Here is a 22,399-nt window from a genome sequence, read left to right as displayed (position 1 = left end):
ATATTAGCAAAGAAATGGTTTACTTTTATCAGTAAAAACAAGGAAGGAAATAAAATGTTGAAAAGAAAAGGAAAAACAGGAGAAAAGAAAAACTAATGCAGAGGGTACAAGAATGGTTTGGATCACCTCCAGTATTTATTTCTCCATTTATTTAATTTTTAACAGGTCTTTTGATTAAAGTCATGTGTCCATTGAATATATATTTTAAGTCCAGATTATTTTTAGAAGTACGAAAAAATAAAATTAATTTTAGGTCGAGCCAGATTATTGCTTTCATGTTTTTGGTGTAAGTCGTATCTTTAAAGATATTGGAATATGAAATAAAGCATCCACCTTTAATTCATTATGAATTTCTTTAATACAATTGTGAATCGAATCTTCATGTCGAATATCCTAAATAAGAAGTATCCACCACGTGGTCCAATTATGTGATTAAGGTAACAGACTATCTGGACAAACTAAAATGAGTGCTAAACTTTATTTCCAAAATCATTCATTTATTTATAGTTGCATAAAGGATGGTTACAGCCTAATACAAGTTTAGTGAAAAAAAATTGTTAGTTGGGCTCCGGGTCCTTTATGAATGATTGGGCCTTCTTCTCTGAATTATAATTGGGCTGCACAATATGGTTGACATAAAATTGCACGTTTTCCCTTAAAATAGGCTGGTATATTTGCCCTTAAAATAGCACGGTCTTTAATTTTTACCTTTTAGCAACAGAAAATGGGGCATAACTTCTTTAGAAGCTGAAGGCATAACTTGTGGATATTATGATACGAAAATATAAGCTTATGCCCTGTGATTTACTTTTCTTTTTTTTTTTCTTTTTTTTTTGTTTTGTTTTGTTGTTGTTGTTGTTGTGGGAGGCATAAACTAAACACCAACACAAAAGAAGGACAAAAGTGCAAATGATCCTATGGTTAACAAACATTGGCGACGAAATTTTAAGGTGCAGCCTATTTTGACACTGCTATTTAACCTGTATCGACCTTTTTAAAGTTTTTTTGACATAATTCATTTCAGACATGCAGTATTTGAAATTAGATTTGACAAAACTAAACGTCAAATAAAATGTTTGTAGTTTACGTATGAGTGAAGTCCATGCATTTCTGCCTAAAGTTCGGGCAAAAATGATTGAACTTCATTTATTTTTGCCTAAACTTCAGCCATATATGAGTGAAATTCAAACATTTTTGCCTGACTTCAATCAATTTTACTTGAACTTCAGCTATATTCCTGAAGTGAGACAATATGACTGAAGTTCAAGCAAAAATAACTGAACCTCAGAAAAATAAAACTTCGAACATTAGTCTCGAGTTAGACTTTGTCAAGACTATATATCCGACGCAAAGTACGTGTAATTTTTTTTTAAAACGGGCACAAATTAAATAACAACATAAAAATCTAGTATGAGTAAAGGTATCTAAAATCCCTTGTCTCCACCATTGCAGCCAAATGCTTTTCTGAAACGTACTATAGGTGAACCATTGATAAGTCATGTAGGAGTAGCTATTAAACAATGTTGGAATATTTCGAGCATCTTCTGAGAGCCTGCAACAGTTACATGCAATTTAATATCAATAAAAGAAACTACAAAAAAAATAGAGAGGACAACATTCAAAACTACTGTTCAGAACTGTATACTTTTGTAAAGGCTAAAATAAATGTGCAATTGTATTGGATTCTTGCATCACATACCATAGCCACAGTTGTAAAAATAGATTTATTTTCATCTTTAGTCAACTGTCAGGTCCTTGTATGGCAAAGAAATAGCAAAGAAAAAGAAGACATCAATCAAAGGAAAAAAACAAGACTCCAAGTGGGGATTGAAGATGATAAGCCGATAAGGTGAAAAAAGTGGCCTTAGTACTTCAATAATTTGAGAACCTGTTGCTTCAATTTGTCACTCCTGTCATTCACCCTGAAAATAAATAGAGTCAGCACTACTGTTTCTTCAATTAGGAAATTCTTTGTGGTGAGCCCCCTTCTATATTTTTAATGAGATGATGTCCAGGCAAAAAAAATTATTTTGTGCTTCTCGCGGATACTAGGTGTATTAGGCTTCTTTTTATCTTATAAGTTAGTGGATTAAAAGTTTGTGAATCCAAAATGTAAGATTTGAGTTCACTAACTTGTAAGATAAAAAGAAGTCTCACATAACTGACATTAATTATGTGACACACATAATAAAGTTCCTCATATTCAAGCTATTTTGCACGCATCTTAACAATTTCATTGAGTATCTGCTACATCTCATCAGTATAAGCAGGGGCGAGGCTAGAAGAGGAAAGGGGGTTTGAGACCTCCGTCACCAAAAAATCACACTATTTATATAAGATCTAATGATATACGCTCACACACACATACATGTATGTATAATGAATGTTTAATTTTCTTATGAAATTTTTGCCTCCGCCACTAAGTGTATATACTAAATAACTCTATTAGACAAATAGGAAAAAAAATCACCTAATTCTTTTTGTTTCTTCTAAATTTTGAACCCTGATTCTTTTATAATTTTCACTTATTTCATTGACCGTCATGCCACGATAGATGTTGAGGGGCCCGTTTTCTTCATAAAGCTCCATCTTTGTCTTTATAGAAACAACCATAGCTAGAGCTACATTGATATACAGAGTTAAGACACTTCTAAATTCTCCCCAACACAAAACACACTTGGTGTGAAAGAAGTGGTGGTGGGTTTTTCATGTTGTGAAAGCTTGGGACAAGATTGGTGATGGCTTCAACCATTAATATTTACTCAAAAAGACAAAAATTTGCTGTCATTGTGATGCTTATCTATTCTCTCACATTCCTTCCATCTATATCAGGTAAAACAATATGTATGATAGAGCAAAAAGAACATGAACCAAAGGAGAAACCCAATCTTTATCATCTTGTCACTCTCTATTTTTAAGCTTTTTTATTCTTTTCCAAAGAACTAACTGTTTTCTTTCATTCATTGAATTTGAAAAGGGTATTGATCCTTTAACCTTCTTTATCTACTAGGCTCATAAAAGGTACTTGGAAAGTTCAACCTAGCTTATTAAGTGTTGTTTGTTATGGTACGGTATCAAAAATGTGTGGTCATATACTGCTTTCCACTTAAACTATATATAATTATAGAATTGAATAAAGTATATATTTATACAAAATACATCTCAGTGCAACAACTTGATGGTGGGTGACTCTACTTTCCCTAACTTAACATCCTAGATCCAGCTCTGAGGGTTAGATGCAGTTTGATTTAGAAGAAAGTTCCACTAAAACGTTACACATATATGGTTAAATATGAAATTTTTTGTGTCTAAACATAGCCATAAAACTTTCTCCATAGCATGCCGTAGCAAGAAATGGCATATTTAAAAGTTAGCTTCCTAACTACCCATCCCCTCCCTTAAATCTATCAGTATCCGTTGCTTCGCACGGATGAAAAATCATTTAAGTGATATTGAGTTGAAAATAATGTTGTTTTTCTTTCTATTGAGCTCATTTGAAGAAATTGAAATCATTGTCCCCAACAGGAGCACAATAGAGCGAAGAGAAATTTATATCATTTCAAATCCCTATTCTTATCAAGAGAAGGAACTAGAAAAACCAAAGTACTCCTACTCGAACAAGAAGTCCTATAGTTTACTATCTTCGTTGCTTTGCATAGATGAAAAATCTTAGTTGAATGTAAAGTTGACGCATCAAGCATATATGTCATTTCTACTAGTGATGACCCACCCAAGCAGTGGCGGATCCAGGATTTTAACTCAGGGGTTCGAAAAAAATAACAAAAGTTAAATATAAAAAATAATATTGTTGATGAGAATCGAACCTATAGCACTAGAAACAATTTTGAATACCCTAAACCATTTAAGCTAACCTTTTGCATTTATTGAGGGTGTTCAAAAGCTAATATATATACATAAACACAAAATATCTACCCCATATATACACTGTAAATTTTTGCCGAGGGTGTTCGGGTGAACACCCTCTGTTGGCTGTGCATCCGCCCCTGCACCCAAGATTGTTACGCATGGACATGAGATATAATATGTTTCTTTCAATCTCTCGTGATTATTTCTCCGAAACAAGAGATTAAAGTCATAACATTTGTTATTTTCCTTTGTTGAGTTTTATTGAATAAATTGAAATTTGTTGTCTATAGGAAGAAGTGTTATTTTCCTATTTATTGAGTTTTACTGAAGAAATTGAAATTTGTTGTCTATAGGAAGAAGTGAAGAAAAGAAGCAAATGAGAATGGTGATGTTGGGATCAAGTCCACCAAAGTGTGGCAATAGGTGCAAGGGTTGCAGACCTTGCACGGCTGCACTTGTCATTCCTCCACATAGCAAAGGGTTAAAGACATTATCAACTAGAGAAGATGAAGGCTATTATCTCCTCTCATGGAAATGCAGATGTGGAACAAAGTATTATCAACCTTGAAATGCCATCTTATAATTATTTTTTCCCTCTTCTAACTTAAAATAGAATGTAAACTGGTAAACAATCTCTTGGTTCCTTAATGCATTTTATGCACGACTGCTGAGTAATTTAATTTCTTGACATAAATATATTTCTTTGATTGGTTTTTACACTCTTTTAACTTAAAGGAGATAAGCTGGTAAACTGTTTTCTGATGTTTGTGTTTCTTTCACGTTATTACATTTGTGAGTCTTGTGACATATGATGAGGAAACTTATATTAAGCATGTGAAGCGCTAATCCGTAGGATTGTCTTATCAACCAATTACTCAAGCTAACATTACTTCGGTTGGCATAAAAGTTGTATACACACAAACACAGTTGAACTAACTTCTAAAAGAATATATATTCATACAAAATCCAAAAAGTTATTCACACAGGATTATCAGATACAATGTTAGTCCACACCCACTGTTTTAAAATCCTAGATCAGCCTCCCCCTCCTATTTTGGTGGAGAATTCGAGTTGTGTAATGTCTTGGTTGGAAACTCAAACAAATGAATGTCGTATTTGATAATAAGCATATTTCTGAATAATTGGCTCTCAAACCTTATTTGTACAAATTACGGCACACCAAAGTTGTGCAGTAGCATCATACTTAAAGATTATAGGGAATCCAGACACCTTATATACAGACGAAGCGAAAGAGTAACAGCAGGATATGCAATTACATAAATTTAGAGGGGCCAAGAGGGCCCGTTGTAGGGGTGGGGGGTGGGTGGTGGGGGTGGGTTGGGGGTAACATCTGGGTAACACATCAAGGAGGACATCTACAACAACAAACATACTATACCATCACTAGACAAGGGGATTGCAGGCTTCAAGTATTTTGTTAACGCATCACACTGGTTAGTCCCAGTTATTCGGATCAGCAAGTTATTGTTCTGGCCAAACCAGAGTTGCCCTCCTTTGGTTTCAAAATGATATTATCAATTTTTCTGCAGAATTCCTTGTAAAACTGCAAAAAGAATATTTATCGGATTGTTCTGAGCTTCGTGCAATTCATTAGAGAAACTAAATATAATGATTGTGATGTAAAGAAATAGTTAACAAGGACAGGAGCAAACCTTATGGTATTCAAGGGTTTCCCCGGCAGCCTTTCGAACATCTACCATATAAATGGATGGAGCAACTAGGTAAACCTTTAGAAATAAAACGAGAAAACGGTTATTACAGGTTGAAACTCAGTAAAAGGAAACTGCATGTATATTTGAGTTCACAAGTAACCTCCAGTACAACAGCAAATGGACCAGTCTTATTTGCCCTCACGCCGTCAAGTCTAATCTGCAAGAGTTGTACAAAAAGTTAGACAAGATTCAAAGAAACAGAAACTCACACAATGTGAGCCTTTGAGATAAAAGAATCATCAATTTAAAAACCAATAGACCTGAAAAAAACTCAGTTAAATGACGAGTTTGCAGAAAAAGATGAGATGTGATAATTGGGAGAATTCTGTATCTTAAAGCATGACCGAGGGAAGCTTTCACATTTGATATACAATTGCATCAATTTTGTTGTGTTCTCCGCCAAGTCTGCATGATTACCAAAGGAATTCTAGGTCTTTGGACACATCTTCCCTGGACACATCTTCCCTCCATTTTAGGTCTACCTCATCCTTTTTAACATCATCTTTTATCATGGTGTTAGACCTTATAAAACTATGCATTTTGAGGCCATCATCCCTTTTCTCTTGTAGATGTGATAATTGCACCTTCTCCGTATGTAATATTTTTCATCATATCTAATCTTATATGATTGTACATCCATTTTAACATTTGTATATCTCGACACTCATCTTATAGGATACGTTGCGCCTAGAGTTTCAGTATTCACTCGCAGATATAGACCTACATTTCACTTTGATGGGTATCCTCCTATTACAGGACACTTCTTAGTGCCCCTTTTATCGGGTATAATCATTTTTAGTCATATCTAATCTTATATGACAGAACATTCATCTTAACATTTGTATATCTCAATCCTCATCTTACCGGATATGTTGCACCCTAGGATTCAGCATTCACTCCCATATAAACCTCAGATTTCACTTTAATAGGTATCCTCCTGTTACATAACATTTCCGTAGAGCTCCTTTTCAATCATCCTATTTTGATTATATATGGTATATCTTCATCAAAGATTGAGCTTTGAAGTTTGATTGTCTGCATTAGGAACCACAATTCCATCTGATCCTCACCTCAACTTCAATCTTCTTAGCTAGCTAAATTTTTCAATATATATATATATATATATATATATATATATATTGTGCTTTACTTCTACTTGTCCTAAATCCCTGATTCATTAGAGCATTTCTCCATCCAAACTTTTGGTTGACTCCCTCGCTAGTTTTGTCAATTAACAAAATATTGTCCACAGATAGCTTGCTTCATGGGACACTATTTTGTACAAAACTGGTTGACTTCATGCATAATTAGGGTAAAAGTCCTTGGTGTAACCTACGATCATTGAAGCTCATACGCCATCCACTATCCTCACACTTGTGATAGCTCATCCGTATATATCTCTTATAGTATTTATGTACTTGTTAGAATTTTCTTTATTCTCCAGCACCCACCCTGTATTTATGCTTTCTATACATTTATAAATGTTGTTAAAATCCTATAGATATTATAGGATCTTGTAAATATAGTATAGCTTGATTTACTCCATGTAATTATATATTTTGATTCTCCTCCCCTTCTTAGAACATGTACACTTAGTTATTTAAACCTCAATGGCTTGAGGGAATAATCAAGCTGAGTTTTACCCAATTCTTCCTTCCTATCGTGTTTTCTTCTCATGTGGTATCAGAGTGAGGTTAGAGAATAATCGATGTACAATTACCAGCAATTTCCAGAAGACAGAAAGATCGTCGCCATGCATTTTCCGGAGACCACAAGGCTGTTTCAATTGCTTTCTATTTCCGTGCAGATGGGCATAAACCAGCACCACCACCAGGTCAAGCATCTTCCGGCGACCAAAGCCAGCCAGCCCGCCGGAAAAGGTGCCGTCCGGTGCTCCCACGCGCCAGAAAGAAGGAAAACTTCCCGGCAAGATCTATGTCACGCGCCGGCGCATGCTTCTATTTCCGTCAACTTTCAGACTTGTTCCTTTGGTTCTTACGGGTCGCCCGGCAAGTCTGAAATCACCATAAAAGTTTCTGCATATTGCAAGTGCTCTGTAACATTCTTCAACGACTCTGTTGTAATAGATGAATGCAGTATGGGGCGGATTATTGGTACTGACGTGAATCACATGGACTCTCTCTACCTTATCCTTCCTTAACTACTTACACCTTGTCCTTCTTCCATAGCTTGTTTTGTTATTGATTCACCCCATTTATTACATAGACAATTGAGACATCCCAATTGACCAGAACTTCAGAAAATGGTATCTGTTTTGTCTCACTTGTCTACTTTAGAGTGCGAGTCCATGTCAACTTGGTAAGCATACTCGCTCCCATTTCCCTCGACGTCTTGATAACCAGGCAGAGTTCCTTTCACTTCAACCCATTCAGATGTTTTGGGTCCTAGCCGGGTCAATTCTACCCTGGGATTTCACTACTTTGTAAGTTTCATTGATGATTATTCCATGTGCACTTGGATTTTCTTGATGAAAAATCGATCTGAGTTGTTTTCAATGTTTTAGACTCCCCATGCTGAAATCCAAAATCAATTTGGGGTTTCTATCCGCACATTGCATAGTGATAATGCACCAGAATATTTATCTTCTCCATTTCAACAGATCACCAGTCTATCTCGGGTGTCCAAGGCTTCTCCTGCTATAACCTTGCAGTTTTTACACGTGCCTTTGTCACTTCTGGCAAGAATAAGTCTTTTTATAGATTCAGTCACAAGTTATGGCACCAGAATTTTTACACTTCGTATGATGCAGGACTCAAACTTTGACCTAAGTCACAAGTTCTTCAACCTTTACCACATGAACTAAGCCCTGGGGAAAGAGTGATCCCTTTTTTTAAAAGCATGTGTTAGCTAAAAATAAATCATAGATTCCCTTCTTTATTTTTTTGTACCATAATCGTATCCGTATGTACTCGGTCGAAACTGTCGCTAAATCTATATAAGATCTCCTCAAATTAACAGCTGTTGATCATTTGGAATCCTTGGACCAATGTATCCATATCTTTCCAAAATTTTGTTTTAGTTCCCTCAGATAATCCTATTTGCGAAGCATTGGAACTAATGATGTTGGTTGTCTCCTTTCCCTTTTTATCTAAACGAAATAATATCAGTAATTCTCTTTATCCTTTACTTCTGGAGTTCTGGTTCTACAATGATTCTTAACTCCTTCATATTTTTATCTACCCACACAATACAATTTATGTATGTGTCACCAATCTCTCTAATTTTCTACCTATGCACTTAGTGTCTTGTAGATTTTTTTTTTTTTGTGTCTTGGAGAAATTCAATATTATCTTCCTCCTCTTTAAAACATTTGTAATTCTCTGCTGACTTCCCTGTCAATAAGCTCCTATGTTCCAACTAATTATCCGAATCCAATTCTCTTGAACTTTCTTCAATTAAGATGAATGAACGCACCATATTCAGACACTAATGTAACGAGACTAACTTCTTTATTTACACTTTCCATGGTATGAAAAGCCTTGCTCGTGGTCCCTCGTACCCTAGCAATGAATGATGGAACTTTTGTCCATTTTTTATCAAACTGGGTATCAGTGTAATAAGAGCCTAGGGGAGTACATCCGAATGTATTCAATATTAAGAGGATTCATCATAAATTGACTAATATTCTGTTATCTATTAACTTATCGCAACCCTTTTTCTTTAGCCGAACTTGGGAAATGCAAGTTCGGCTATTATTATAGCATTTTCTTTGATTTTGTTAGTTGTTGGAACAAAGAATCAATCCGATTGAATCATATGGAGATGTAAAAATATACCTTGTAATTACGTGTATGAACCTTGAGATCCATCGACTCTGCGGCTGCTTCGATAGAAGATATTATTATATTAGCTGGCTGACGGGAAACAAATCGAGTTTGACGCTTGACATAATCCTGTAAGAATGAAGCAAGTCAATTGCTCTCAGTTACCATAAGGAAGTTGCCAAACTTTTGTCTAGCAAAATGAAGCACTAGCTGACCGACATTTTTAAGTGGGAGAAACTAAAAAACTAACTGGACTGCCCCAGGATTAAAAGCTCTTCCATATCATGAAGAAGATTACTTCCTAACAAATAAACGCCAGACATTTTACGTAAGACAAGGTACAAATAAATGGTCCGTCACTATGAAGCATGTTTTCACGTCGCATGCATCCAATCAAGAAAACAAAAAGAAACAGAAGAAGCAGAAAAGAACATAGCGCAAAGGGCAGCAAACTAGCTTGTTTCTTAAAGGAAAACACTACGTAAAAAGATATTATAGAAGAATATCTTGCAGCTTTCATCACCCCCCACCCTTATTGCACAAATAGATAGTTTAAAGCAAAAATTGGGAAAAGAAAAGAGGAAAAAAAAAAACAAAGGATTAATATATATTACGAAAAAACAGGAAGAATGCATGAGATGAAACTAAGGTTTGCTCGACCATTGATTCAGTTTATTTTTGTGCACAATCTAAAATAATCACTCTACCTGACGTCTGTCAAACAAGGCTGCTAAATTCAACCCCTGAGATAGTGTGATCATCTCAAATGCATTCATTATCAAGGGGCCACTCTCACTATTTCCAGAGTTCTCCGTTACAAGTTCCTCCTGCAAAATTGAAGATGCAGCAGCATATCAAATTTAGGCAAAGAATATATGAGGGTATTTGCCAAATTTAACTCCGAAGATAGTGTGATCATCTCAAATGCATACCAAGGCGCTAATGTCACTATTTTCAGATCTCTCACTTACAAGTTCGGCCTGCAAAATTGAAAATGCAACAGCATATGAAATTTAGGCACAGAATAGATCAGGATATTGCATTACGGAGTCAATTACGTATTGTTGGATGTATCTAAATTTTATAGAAATTGTCTTAAATTTAATATTATACTTATCTTCCAAAATATGCAATGGAAATTGATAAATTTCAATAATAATAAAAAGGAAGTCCACCTCAATGTCGTCGAACACAGCACGGACATCATCAAGATTCACTTCTTCGTCATCTTTAACCCTGAGGGGCAAGTAGCTTTTTCGGAACCAAGGGTCTCTTTTTATCTCTTTAATCTTGATCCGCTGCATTTACATGGTTCTTATTAACATAAAAGGTAGATATGGAACATCAAAATTGCTCTAGATTTTGCAAAAGTCATATTGGAACTTCTCAAGAAAAGACTGATCAGAAAAGGAACAGAGTTTCTCTATTGAACAGAAACAAGGAACTGTCAGAGCGCGTGAATTAAGTATGGCTTACATATACAATTAGCAGAAGGATCTGTAAGCAGAGAACCCTCTGCGAGATTGGCAAGCTTAAAGCCAAGATGAGCAACCAAACTCTTTTATTTATATATATAGTCCTAAGTTAACAGAGCTTTGCTGCGACAACAGAGCACGATGTGTTGCAGTAAGTTACTTAGGATTTTAAGAAGAAAATTCATCCTCCAGAATGGACAATTACATTTTCCCAAAAAAATAGCCATTCCTCCCAAAGAACTGACAAAATTTAGATAATGTTGAGAAATATTATACTAAGATGTTATCCACGCAGAAAACAGCTAAGCGATTCTGTTATATCTTTCTTCAGAGATTCATTTTTCTGCATGTAAGCATCCTAATTGTTTCATTCAATCAGTCGTGTCCACTAACTGCATATCTTGTCCTCTTGATTAAGCATAATTTGGACATGAGTCTATGACAAACATTCTGCTTCACTTCAGGTGAGAGAATTCTATATACAGTTTGTTACTTTTAATAGGCATAATAGTAAGCGTCATTAAGAGCACTAAATATAGCTTTGGTTAGAAAATGACCAAAGCTTGAGAGAAACAAAAGAAGATAAGGAAAGCAGCAGAAGGGGGTGGCTATCGCAACTTTGCTGGGGAAGGAAAGGGCACTTCTGTTCTGTCTCAGCAGTTTAGGTTGTGTATGATTGATTGTAGTGTGGTATGAAATAGGTTAATAGATCAAGACATGCATATTTGAGCATTGATGTACCATTCTGAAACATGGTAAATTTCTTCAGTGATCTACCCTTCACTCACAAGTCATGGCAATAATTTAATTTAATTTAATTTCTCAAACAAGATCAGACAGAACGATATAAAGTCAAAGCTTTAGCATGTTTGAGTAACAAGTTAAAAAGATAAAGACCGAGAATTGAAAGAAGCGCATCAAGAGATGAATCATGATAAACACGAAATGCAGAAATCAAATTATCTCCATCTCCCCTAAAAGCTTAAATTTCTTGTTGGATCTAGTCTTGAAAACATCCTGAAAATTGTGAGTCATAATTTTTATTTTGAACTTTTTATTGCACAAAAAATTAAGCACTGCAACAAGGATGCACTACTTTGTATAACCAAATCAAGAATAACACATGCTTCATTTTTCTCCGGAGTGTTGACGTCATTCAAGCTTCATACTTAGTCAGTTCCAGATGAAATTTCAAGGATCTTTTTACTACGCTACTTAAACAGTAAGATAGTCTGTAATCAGGGGGAGATCTCCATTCTAGGTGGACTACTATTTTCAAATCGCTTTTCACCGACAAACAGCCAATGTGATACCATAATTATCAGATGGAACAGTGATATCTACACTCACAGTGTCAGGATTTGGGTCAAGAATTCTTCTTATCAATGACACTGCACCAGGAGAAAACCAAAATGGACACGTGAAATCAGCTGCATTGATCTGCATCAATAGAAGCAGCAATTATAAATTTTATGGAGCACCTAATCCGCTCAGAATAGTGAGGAAGCAATGAAAAGTGTCAGATTCACAAGTAAATAAAATTATAAAAAATTTGAAATGAAAATAATTAACAGAAGAAAACAAATGAATAAATTATTTCCCTCTTAACTCATTTTATGTGACACTCTTTTCATTTTAGCCTGTCCCTAAAAGATTGATGCATTTCTATATTTGGAAACTATTAAGGGGCCATTTGGTTGACGGTTCAGTTATGCAGAGATTATAGTACGAATATTGTTTATGCAATGAATAACAATGTTGAAATAATAATGTGGTGAATAATAGAGCATAATGCGAAGATTGTTATGTAAGGATTGCCTATTTTAAGGGCATTTTTTCTTTACATACTATTACCACATATTGCTATTACATGTATTCTTATTCCGCTCTCTACCTGTATAAAATATATACAGATTCACATATAAGTTATACTGATACTAGTAACGCGGCCCTCGGTTTCCAATATTAAACTTCACATAACTTAATTAATATCAGAAATCAGAATCCATGGATGCATCAATCTCATTTGTGGAACTAATCGGCTCCATCTTACTGCCTTCCTCGACAGTGAAGCTTCCACTACAACTACCACAGCAGGATAAATATGTCGTATGGGCATCATACTCTCTTGATCTACTTCGGTTACAACTCGATAGTGCGCTTTGAGGGTCAAGTAAGAGATTGGATTGAGAGGAGGGTCACAGACCTACTATATATGAAATACTTAATAGCTAATTATGCATGGCATCTGCCCATCCATATTGAGGTTTTTGACACGGAGTCACGGAGATCATACCGAAGTTTATACCAGGATTAAACATCCTAATCCCTAAAACCGGCAACCCCTAAATGTTAATATTTTCATTCATCCTGACTGACATGACTTGTTCGGACCTACTGGAAGAAAACCTAACTTTTACATTAGAAAAGAGAGATAAAAGCACATGCGGAACCCTTACCATCTCTGTTCAATATTCCCAATTCAATTATGTGTCTTACTTTCCTTTTTAGTTTGTTTAGAAAAATGTCACTTTTTATATTTAGTAACTCATTTAACTCCAATATCCCACATGGCATATTTAAGACCACAAGATTTAAGGGCATTTTGGTATATCACATATATCTTCAGTTTAAGACCACAAGATTCAAAAGACTTCCTTACTTTTCTTAAACTCGGTGTCCAGTCAAACTAAGACACAAAAAAATGGAACAGAGGAAGTAGTTAGTAGCAAGAGCAATATTGATAATTTGCATATTTTTGGCTTAATAAACTAGTCAACAGAGTCACATAAAATAGACGGAGGCGTTAACAGATAAAAAGCAAGTAATACACAAAGAAATAAGTAAGCAACTCATGTAAACACAAATTGGGAAATTGTTAAACCATAGTCACTTGAGAAAGTCAGTCCTCGAGACTGATTTTTAATCTAAGCTTACTCATCACAATTCAAACTACTATTAGTGTGTCAGTGCTTGACGGAGGTCAAAGAAATGAATAAGGAAAAAGACAAGCAGGCTTGATATACGATACATTTCATAGCCTTTAGTACAAAAATTACACCTTAATTCCAAACTAGTTGAGATCGGTAATATGTAACACTGTTTGGATCCATTTCAATCAATACTCACTAGTTTGTCTTATAAGAAAATAAGGAGTTCTCTAAAGATAAGAGGTTCTCAAACCTGTAGTCCTCAGATATTTGCTAAATGAAACAGAGCAAAAATTGTCCTTAATATGATTCCTTAGAAACCATTAGAATCTTCACGCTATACGAAGCATAACAAAACATAACTTATTTCACATGATTCATCCATGAACATTTATCACATCACATGATTCATCTACCTTTGAAAACAAGGTAGGAAGGTCTACTTCATCGAATGGAAGATATCCTGCCATTAAAATATAAAGGATGACACCGCAGGACCACACATCAACGGCAGCACCGTCATAACCTTGGTTACTTAACACCTGAAGAATTAAAAAAAAAAAAAAAAAAAGTAATAAGTCAGCTACAGAAGGACAAGCTTAATTGCATTTTCATGAAGAGGAGGTCTCAAGCAGACTAAACTGTGTCAACCAATTGACAGAGTCCCAACAGATTCAAATTTGATGGAAAACTAGTAATTTAAACAAATGAACTGACATTATGATATTACATGAAAGATTGATAAAGACAGACATTGTAAAATATTACAATAGGACTGAAAGATAGTATAAACTCAGATTCACCTGCAACTTAGAAACAAACTAAAGCTGACTAGCCAAGATAGGTAAATGAGTGATAAATGATATAAACACATTTCTCGCTTATCGTGGTTCAATCTCCTTGCAGACAGAACACATATCCAGTGTTTTCAAAGCGAGAGCGCAGAGAACCGACAAGGTCCATGGGATTAGAAGTGAAAGCCGAGAAGGAAAGCACACAATTTACGGAAAATAAAAAATACAATACATGTATGAATTTTGTACTATGATGATCAAATTTCGATTAAAATAGCTAATCTTAATATTCAATTATAATGTTGATATTAATCCAACTTCTCAAAAGTTGAAACTCAAAGGATCGATCGTTTCTCATTGGAATCAATTTACGCTACATTCTTTAAAGCGCACATTTATCTTAAGCGCATGGCTCACCATGAAGGAGTGAACCCTTGCTTCACATCACTTCATCGCTTTAAGCGACAAAGCGATGACTATTAATAACATTATACATAGCAATGGTACTTGTTAAAATTGATTGAAGATTTTTATACATACATAGTATATAGAGTTGAGCGGAGTTAAAAAGGACCTAATCTTTAGTCAAGCATCCTGAAAGATCATAGGCAGCACCTTTCGGGAACTCATATGCGAGATTGTACGAGGCATAGCAAGGACTTATAGCTGGTTCTACAAGACAAAACAGGTTTTGCACTTCAGACACTGCAAGAGCAGTTGTCACTAAATCCAAGTTGCTGAAAGATGGCTCCCTGTAGACCAAGTGGAAGTTGGTTTTTGGTGGTCATTCACTTAGCACCACCACCGACATCACGGAGCTTCCTTTTACTAATAACTATGAGGAGACTTTTCACTAAGAAATGTTTAAGGAGGAAATTCAATCAGAACAAATATTGCAACATAAATAGAACTGAATATAAGAATATGAATGCAAGCGGCTTACAAACAGCGTATTTGTTCTAGGAATCATGGGTGGGATATCCTACGTGTGATCATGAAATCTTTCTTCTCTTGGTTAGTTAATGTGGATTTTATGCACCAACTAGACCTCTTTATGCCAAAAACAAAATAAAACAACCCAAAAGTGATACGGCGGATCTTTCCTCATTCCGGCTTGCTTATGATACTCTCCTCCAGAAAAATACAAGCTGGCAACTTCTTTAAGTAGTGCTATTGCCACGTGGATGACACTAGGCTTTGATCCAACGGTGGCGAATCATGTTGCCATCGTCCGGGGATAATGTGCTGACATAATACTTAATATTCTTTTCAAAACGCAGAGAAAGAGAAACAGAGTGTGTCACTGATCGTTCTTGTGAAATCTTCAGAGAATCGGGTAATTAAAAGAGAACGCTTCGGTTTTTCCGTTTGTTAAGCATAAATATTCTCAGCTCAAAGTCATTACTATTTGGGTAATTAAAGTGTTGTGATCTCAACCTCATTTTCTTGAAAAGCTAACAAATTACTGTCCAAATAGATACTTTAGTGCACCCACATTATTGTCCATGCAACAAACTCTATCAATAAGATTACTAAAACTTTGGTCCAGAAGAGAGAAATTGTGTATTCGTAGAGATAGAAAGCAGGGGAATTAAGTAATCCTACAACGATACATCCCACATCTGTGATATGACCACTATGATGTTGAGAAGGAAGGAAGCTGATAAGGATTCCCAATTGGCAAACACGAGCAAGGCCGTCGTGAGCATCAACAGACTGACTAGGTTTGAGTAGAGGACTAAAAGAATGTGAAAAGTAACAAGTATACTTTTTTTTATCAGGTAAAGGTATTTCATTTATAAACATGGCCACAAAACAGAAAAAAGCAACAAGTATATAGGATATCTTATTTTTTTTAAACTGGTAAATAAAGACATTATGCTAACAAATCCCTCCACTTTTCATAAGGAAGCTGAAAATGTGTATTCAGCAAGCATACTATTCTCAACCTTATAGTTAAAGCAATACATGATGGCAGGCATTATCGTGTGGGATCAATAAAGCTAGAATGACATCACATCTCCACTCAGCAGTAAATTTAGCATGAGAATAACCAATTCAATTTAAAATTTATAAAATTTGGGATGAAAAGAGTACAATCAGGCTAGCAGGCCAATTAAATGTGGAATCATCTTTTGGATATGCCAAATAGGAAGCAAACACTCATCAAACTGTCACAGGATTTGATAAATTCAAAATAGATAAACATCGTACCTCAGGTGCAATATAATTTGGAGTCCCACAAGTGGTATGAAGGAGGTCCACTCCCTGATTGAAATTTCGGAAAAGTGCCTTTTAGAAGCTCTCATTTTCAAAAGGAAATCAAGAAAAAACTAATATGCTCTGCCAATCTATGTAACTAAAAATAAAACTCTACTTACTTGTTGAGGCAATGCACTAAGCCCAAAATCGGAAACTTTCAAGTTACCTTGGCAATCAAGAAGAAGATTTTCAGGCTACAGAACAAGGAAAAAACCATAAGTGTTATTGGTTAATGCTAAAACTGGTTATTCTCTCAACAATTCCCCAAATAACAACTGCCGGACCTTCAGATCTCGATGATATACACCCTTACTATGACAGTGAGCAACTGAATCTATGAGTTGTTGGAAGTACCGTCTGGCCTCTTTTTCAGGGAGCCTAACTTGATGAACCTACAAATACAGCAAAAGTATTATGAAAGGCAGAGGCATGTTAGAGATAAAAAAATCACTTCTTAATAATCAACGTTAAAGGTTCAAAGGTCCATGAGCTGTATCAGAGTTAGTGAAAAAGGAAACGCCTAAAGGAAGACCAGCTAGCTAGTCCGAGAATCAGCATGTACAACAGCATATATCTATTTGGTACTTCTTGCATCCATCATTGTGTACGAATGTTTAGGACTAGGATGTTTGATGTATTACATATCAACTATCCTGATCTTATGAAAAACATCAGTTGTTGGACTTTGATTTACTAGACAGCATCCTTGAACTCTCTGAAAGACAGATAAAGCTAAACTATTGTTAACAAATTTATTATTTCCAACCATTAACAAAGGTTAAAATTAGACTGCTAAGATGAAGCTAGTATAAATTCTTGATGAGATGGACTTTCTCGATTAACTATAGAAAATGTATCAGTATCACAATCTCAAAAATTGTTGGAGAAGGGATACGAGCCTTCTTATAAAAAAAACAGAGGTGCAAGTGTGCATGCTAACACAGAAGAAAGATCGATTAGTAGCTTGTCACATAACTTTTATGGGGAGTCATAATAATGGCCTTGTGCCTCTATTATTTCTTTTTAGAGAAGCTGAATCCCCCTTAGGCAAGTTCGACAGAGTGGTGGTTAGACCGACTTTGTTGTATGGGGCAAAGTGTTGGCCAGTCAAGAACTCCCGCGTTCAAAATATCAAAGTTGCGGAAATGAGAATGTTGTGATGCCCCAGTGGAGGTGTGAGAGGTTGGCCATGGACGGTTTCTGGCGAGATAGAGGTAGGCCGAAGAAGTATTGGGAGAGGTGATTCGACAGGACATGGCGCTGGTCTAGCTTACCGAGGACATGACCTTAGATATGAGGTTATGGAGGACATGGATTAGGGTAGAAGTTTAGGAAGTAGTCGAGTGTTACCTTTCATACTAGTAGCCGTAGTATTATTCTTGTAGTTCCTTGTCCTTCGATTTTTGTTACTTGTACTATCTGTTGTTTCTTATACTTCGATTATCGTATTATTTTGTGGTAGTTACGGCCCTTTTTCAGACAGCTTTATCATGCTTTCCATAGTATTTTTCCACGAATTTTTTATATATACTGCTTTAAATTGCTTGTTATTGTGCCGAGGGTCTACCGGAAACAGCCTCACTACCTCCCAAGGTAGGAGCAAGGTCTGCGTACACTCTACCCTTAAGGTCTGCGTACACTCTACCCTCCCCAGAACCCACTTTGTGGGATTTCACTGGGTATGTTGTTGATGAAGATGAATCCCCGAATCTTTACTTTTTAAATACATATTAGGATTCACTCTGTTGATCTACTCCCAAATTCTACATCAATCTAGACTAAAATTCTGAAATAATATTTAGTAAAGTAGACAGGAGGGGGTTGCTCAGACGGTAAGCACCCTCCACCTCCAACCCGAAGGTTGTGGGTTAGAGTCACCAAGGAAGCAAAAAGGGGAGCTCTTGGGGGGAGGGGTTGAAAAAAAAAAGAGAGAGAGAGTACTAAAATAGCATTTAGTCAGATCATGAAGCATTATCCAACATAAATTTAGCAAGTTATACTATTGCTGCTCACAAAGAAAAACTAACACCAAGCCAGCAGTAGATATTCAGTCAATATATGTCAAAAATGCTGGAAATATCTTACAATTTTGTCAAAAAGCTCTCCTCCAGTGACAAACTCCATAACGATATATATTTTTGTCCGGCCAGCTAAAACCTATAAATGAATACACAGAAGCAATAAAGTTCTAAACAGAAAATTTAGAAAATGAAAATACTCATTTAACGTACTACAGACAGATGGGGAAAGGGAGAGATAGAGAAAGAGTTGTACTCATATTAGGCATATCAAATCATTTTACCTCGTGAAGCCGAACTATGCAAGGATGTCTGACAATTTTCATTATAGATATCTCTCTTTTGATCTGCAAAACCAGACCAAAGAAACCAAAAAATTGACCAGCCAAAGAGGCAAAAGATGAAGATAAGGAGAAAAACTCCAAGACCATAAGTCCCATAACCAGATAATAATCTTTAACGAAACATAGATAGTCAAAACGAAACAGCAAATGCTTTACTTCTTAAGCACCTCAAAAGTTTGTCAAACGTTTAAAGCACAGACTTAGGACCCATTCACTTACTGAGAAACAGGGTTACTGCCGTTTGACCACTATTATTCAAGATAGATGGGTATTGCCCACAAACATAAATAAAGATTATCAAGTGCTAGTTAGTAAGGATGTCAAACACCTTCCCACATACCATGGTGACAATGAAGCTATGATGTCAAGTGTCAACTTAGTACTCCAGCTGTGCACTAAATCATCACTACTGCTCCCCATATCACACAATTAGGATCATATATATAATATATCACATCATCAAACAGTTAAGTCAAGATTGACAGGTAGATTTATGAATCTTAACCGAGCTTTAAAAAAGAATCATTTGTCAATGTTCAAATTCTGATCTCTAAAGGTGATATACTCAAACTTAGACTTCATAAAAGGAAAGAAAGTATATTGCAATACCTGCTCAACCATTTGGTTCTTAAGAATGGTGCTCTTTTCCAAGATTTTGATGGCAACATTCTCGCCATTCTCGGTGTTCCGCGCAAACTTAACTTTGGAAAAAGCACCTTCGCCAATAGTTCTGCCAAGCTCATACTTCCCAAGTTTTCTCTTGACTTTCTTCATCTCTAAATTCTCGTCCTACAGACAGAATCGCACTTTAACTAACCAACTAAAACACTAGCTCATGAAAACCTATCAAAGTAGTCATAGGCAAAATAAATAAAACATATTGTAGAACATTATATAGTACTTGTATATTAAATTGTCTAGAGAATCTAAAACAGGCTTGAGTACACACTTAAGGACTAAACGATCCTCAGATAGGTAAAGTAAACCTTTCAGCTTTTACACATACATATAAAATGGACGAATACAAGATATATACTCCCTCCGTTTCAATTTGTTTATCTTACTTTCCTTTTTAGTCCGTTTGAAAAAGAATGTCTCTTTCCTTTTTTGGCAACTCATTAGTTCCAACTTCTCACATGGCATGTTTAAAGATTCTCAAGTCTTCTTTACTTTCTTAAACTCCGTGCCAAGTCAAAACCAGACAAACAAATTGAAACAGAGGGAGTAGCATACTACACACAATAGCTGACAAAAGAAAGCTGCAGTGTCAACCCGGAGAACACAAATTTTAACTGATCAATCACATTAACTGAACCAACTGGTATATTAGCTCATGGAAAACCATCAACATAATATGAACCACAAAAATAAAAAAGAGACAGAGAGAGAATCAAAATTAAACAAAATCTAGAAAATGTCACAGTATATGAATCCAATTGACCAGAGAATTATCATAAGTTTGAATACACACATAAGAATTTTAAGAAGTCATATTGCTGGTAATCAAAATATATGAAGTAATACAGAAACAAAAGAACCAATGCAGAAGCAACCGATATAACAAAAAAAAAAAAAAAAAAACTTTTACTGAAAAAGTTAACGAAACTAAACTGATCATAAGCTTGTTAAATGTTTACTGAACTTTTTATGATTAAAAAACACAACACACACATACACTAAATTAAAGTGATGTCCAAATTTTGACCAACAAATATAATATAAAAATCTTAATAAAACTGATGCATCTTATTTGAATCAAAGTTAAACAAAATCTAGAAAATGTCACAATATTTGAATCCAATTGATTCGAGAATTATCATAAGTTTGAATACACACATAAGAATTTCAAAAACTCACACGATTGAGAAACAAAATATATGAAGCAATACAGAAAAAAATGAACCAATGCGAAAATAACCGATATAACAAGAAAAATTGCAACTTCTACTGAAAAAGTTGAAAGAAAGTAAACTGATCATAAGCTTGTTAAATGTTTAATGAACTGTTTATGATTAAACACACACACAAACACACAAAACTAAAGTGATATCCAAATTTTGACCAACATAAATAATATGAAAATCTTAATAAAATTGATGCATCTAAAATTTGACCAAACATAACTAATCTAAAATTTTCCACAGAAGCAAAAGAACCAATGCAGAAACAACATATATAACATGAATAATTTCAACTTCCACTGAAAAAATAAAAGAAAGTAAACTGGTCATACAGCTTGTTAAATATTTACTGAACTATTTATGAAAAAAAAAACATTAAATTAAAGTGATATCCAAATTTTGACCAGCATATTTAATATTAAATTAATGTTTACTGTAACTGTGTTTTGATAAATATTTGGTGACAGTTCAGCTAGGAAACGCAAACACCTGATAGTTAAGGTACGAAATGCAAACACCTAATAATTCAGGTAGGAAACTCGTAAAAAAAAAAAATACTTCACGTGTGTTTTTTGACCATTATCTCTAGTAAAATTGATGCATCTTTAACTTTGACCAAACACAAATAACACAAATAATCGAAAATTAGAACTTTACAAAACCACAAATGAATTTAAATAGCTATCCAAATAAGAAGATATTAATACGAACTAGTAAATAATAAAAAAGTGAACAAAACAATAAATTTATTAAGTTTACCGATAAAAACATTACCGGAAAAGAAGGACACGTGGAAGAACGTCAGTCACCGGAAAAATCAAGAAATCCAAACTCTGAGCTTCGGAAAAATGTTTAATGAACTGTTTATGATAAACAAAAAAAACAAAAAAAACACATGAAATTAAAGTCAGCATATATAATACTATAAAAATAATAATCTTACTAACAAAATTGATGCATCTAAGTTTTGACCAAACATAAATCATGTAAAATGAATTTAGGTAACTATTTATACGAACTGAATAGTGAGAGAAAAGTGAACAAATAAATGAAATTTATTAAAAAAAAAAATCGATGGAATTATTACCGGAAAAGGAGGACACGTGGCGGAACGACAGTCACCGGAAAATGGAGGAATCAGAACTATGGGATTTGGAAAATGTTAAAGTGGTGATTTAGAGAGGGATCAAAAACTCGTTAAATTTAACCCGTTAGATTATATTTATAGACTTTGCTTGCCAGCTGCCAACTTTCTATTTTTTATTTTATTTTTGTTTTGTTTCTTAGCTC

At 34.9% G+C, this 22,399-nt stretch overlaps 2 protein-coding genes across 3 annotated transcripts; one reads left to right on the top strand and one right to left on the bottom strand.

The window, feature by feature from the left end:
* The first annotated feature begins 2,597 nt into the window (after positions 1-2,597).
* On the top strand, positions 2,598-4,569 carry LOC132603174 (EPIDERMAL PATTERNING FACTOR-like protein 8). The gene is made up of 2 exons (XM_060316103.1): positions 2,598-2,832; positions 4,221-4,569. The coding sequence occupies exons 1-2, from the start codon at positions 2,739-2,741 to the stop codon at positions 4,433-4,435; spliced, it is 309 nt and encodes a 102-aa protein (XP_060172086.1). The 5' UTR covers positions 2,598-2,738; the 3' UTR covers positions 4,436-4,569.
* A 408-nt stretch (positions 4,570-4,977) lies between these two features.
* On the bottom strand, positions 4,978-22,355 carry LOC132603173 (CBL-interacting serine/threonine-protein kinase 24-like). Of its 2 annotated transcripts, XM_060316101.1 has the most exons (17): positions 22,197-22,355; positions 21,884-21,969; positions 19,818-19,997; positions 19,149-19,211; positions 18,932-19,003; positions 17,131-17,238; positions 16,966-17,040; positions 16,799-16,852; positions 14,207-14,332; positions 12,211-12,300; positions 10,561-10,683; positions 10,318-10,365; positions 10,093-10,212; positions 9,398-9,514; positions 5,701-5,757; positions 5,541-5,615; positions 4,978-5,431 (listed from the first exon to the last, which is right to left on the bottom strand). In XM_060316101.1, exons 3-17 carry the CDS (start codon positions 19,980-19,982, stop codon positions 5,342-5,344), a joined length of 1,383 nt encoding a protein of 460 aa, XP_060172084.1. In that variant the 5' UTR covers positions 19,983-19,997; positions 21,884-21,969; positions 22,197-22,355; the 3' UTR covers positions 4,978-5,341. The 2 variants fall into 2 exon arrangements, with proteins under 2 accessions (XP_060172084.1, XP_060172085.1); XM_060316102.1 differs by lacking the exon at positions 21,884-21,969 and having other exon boundaries at positions 22,197-22,341.
* Positions 22,356-22,399: the final 44 nt, after the last annotated feature.

Source organism: Lycium barbarum, chromosome 7 (genome assembly GCF_019175385.1).
Source record: "Lycium barbarum isolate Lr01 chromosome 7, ASM1917538v2, whole genome shotgun sequence".
Classification (NCBI taxonomy): Eukaryota; Viridiplantae; Streptophyta; class Magnoliopsida; order Solanales; family Solanaceae; genus Lycium; species Lycium barbarum.
The sequence above is the reverse complement of the archived record's forward strand: the minus strand, read 5'-3'. Positions and strand labels throughout refer to the sequence as shown.

Coding starts and splice junctions, on each gene's coding strand:
- LOC132603174 (XM_060316103.1), top strand. CDS start 2,739: ATGGCTTCAACCATTAATATTTACTCAAAAAGACAAAAATTTGCTGTC. Junction 2,833..4,220: donor ATTCCTTCCATCTATATCAG/GTAAAACAATAT, acceptor TGTTGTCTATAG/GAAGAAGTGAAGAAAAGAAG.
- LOC132603173 (XM_060316101.1), bottom strand. CDS start 19,982: ATGAAGAAAGTCAAGAGAAAACTTGGGAAGTATGAGCTTGGCAGAACT. Junction 16,853..16,965: donor TTAGTGCATTGCCTCAACAA/GTAAGTAGAGTT, acceptor AATTTCAATCAG/GGAGTGGACCTCCTTCATAC. Junction 5,616..5,700: donor CATTTGCTGTTGTACTGGAG/GTTACTTGTGAA, acceptor TTATTTCTAAAG/GTTTACCTAGTTGCTCCATC.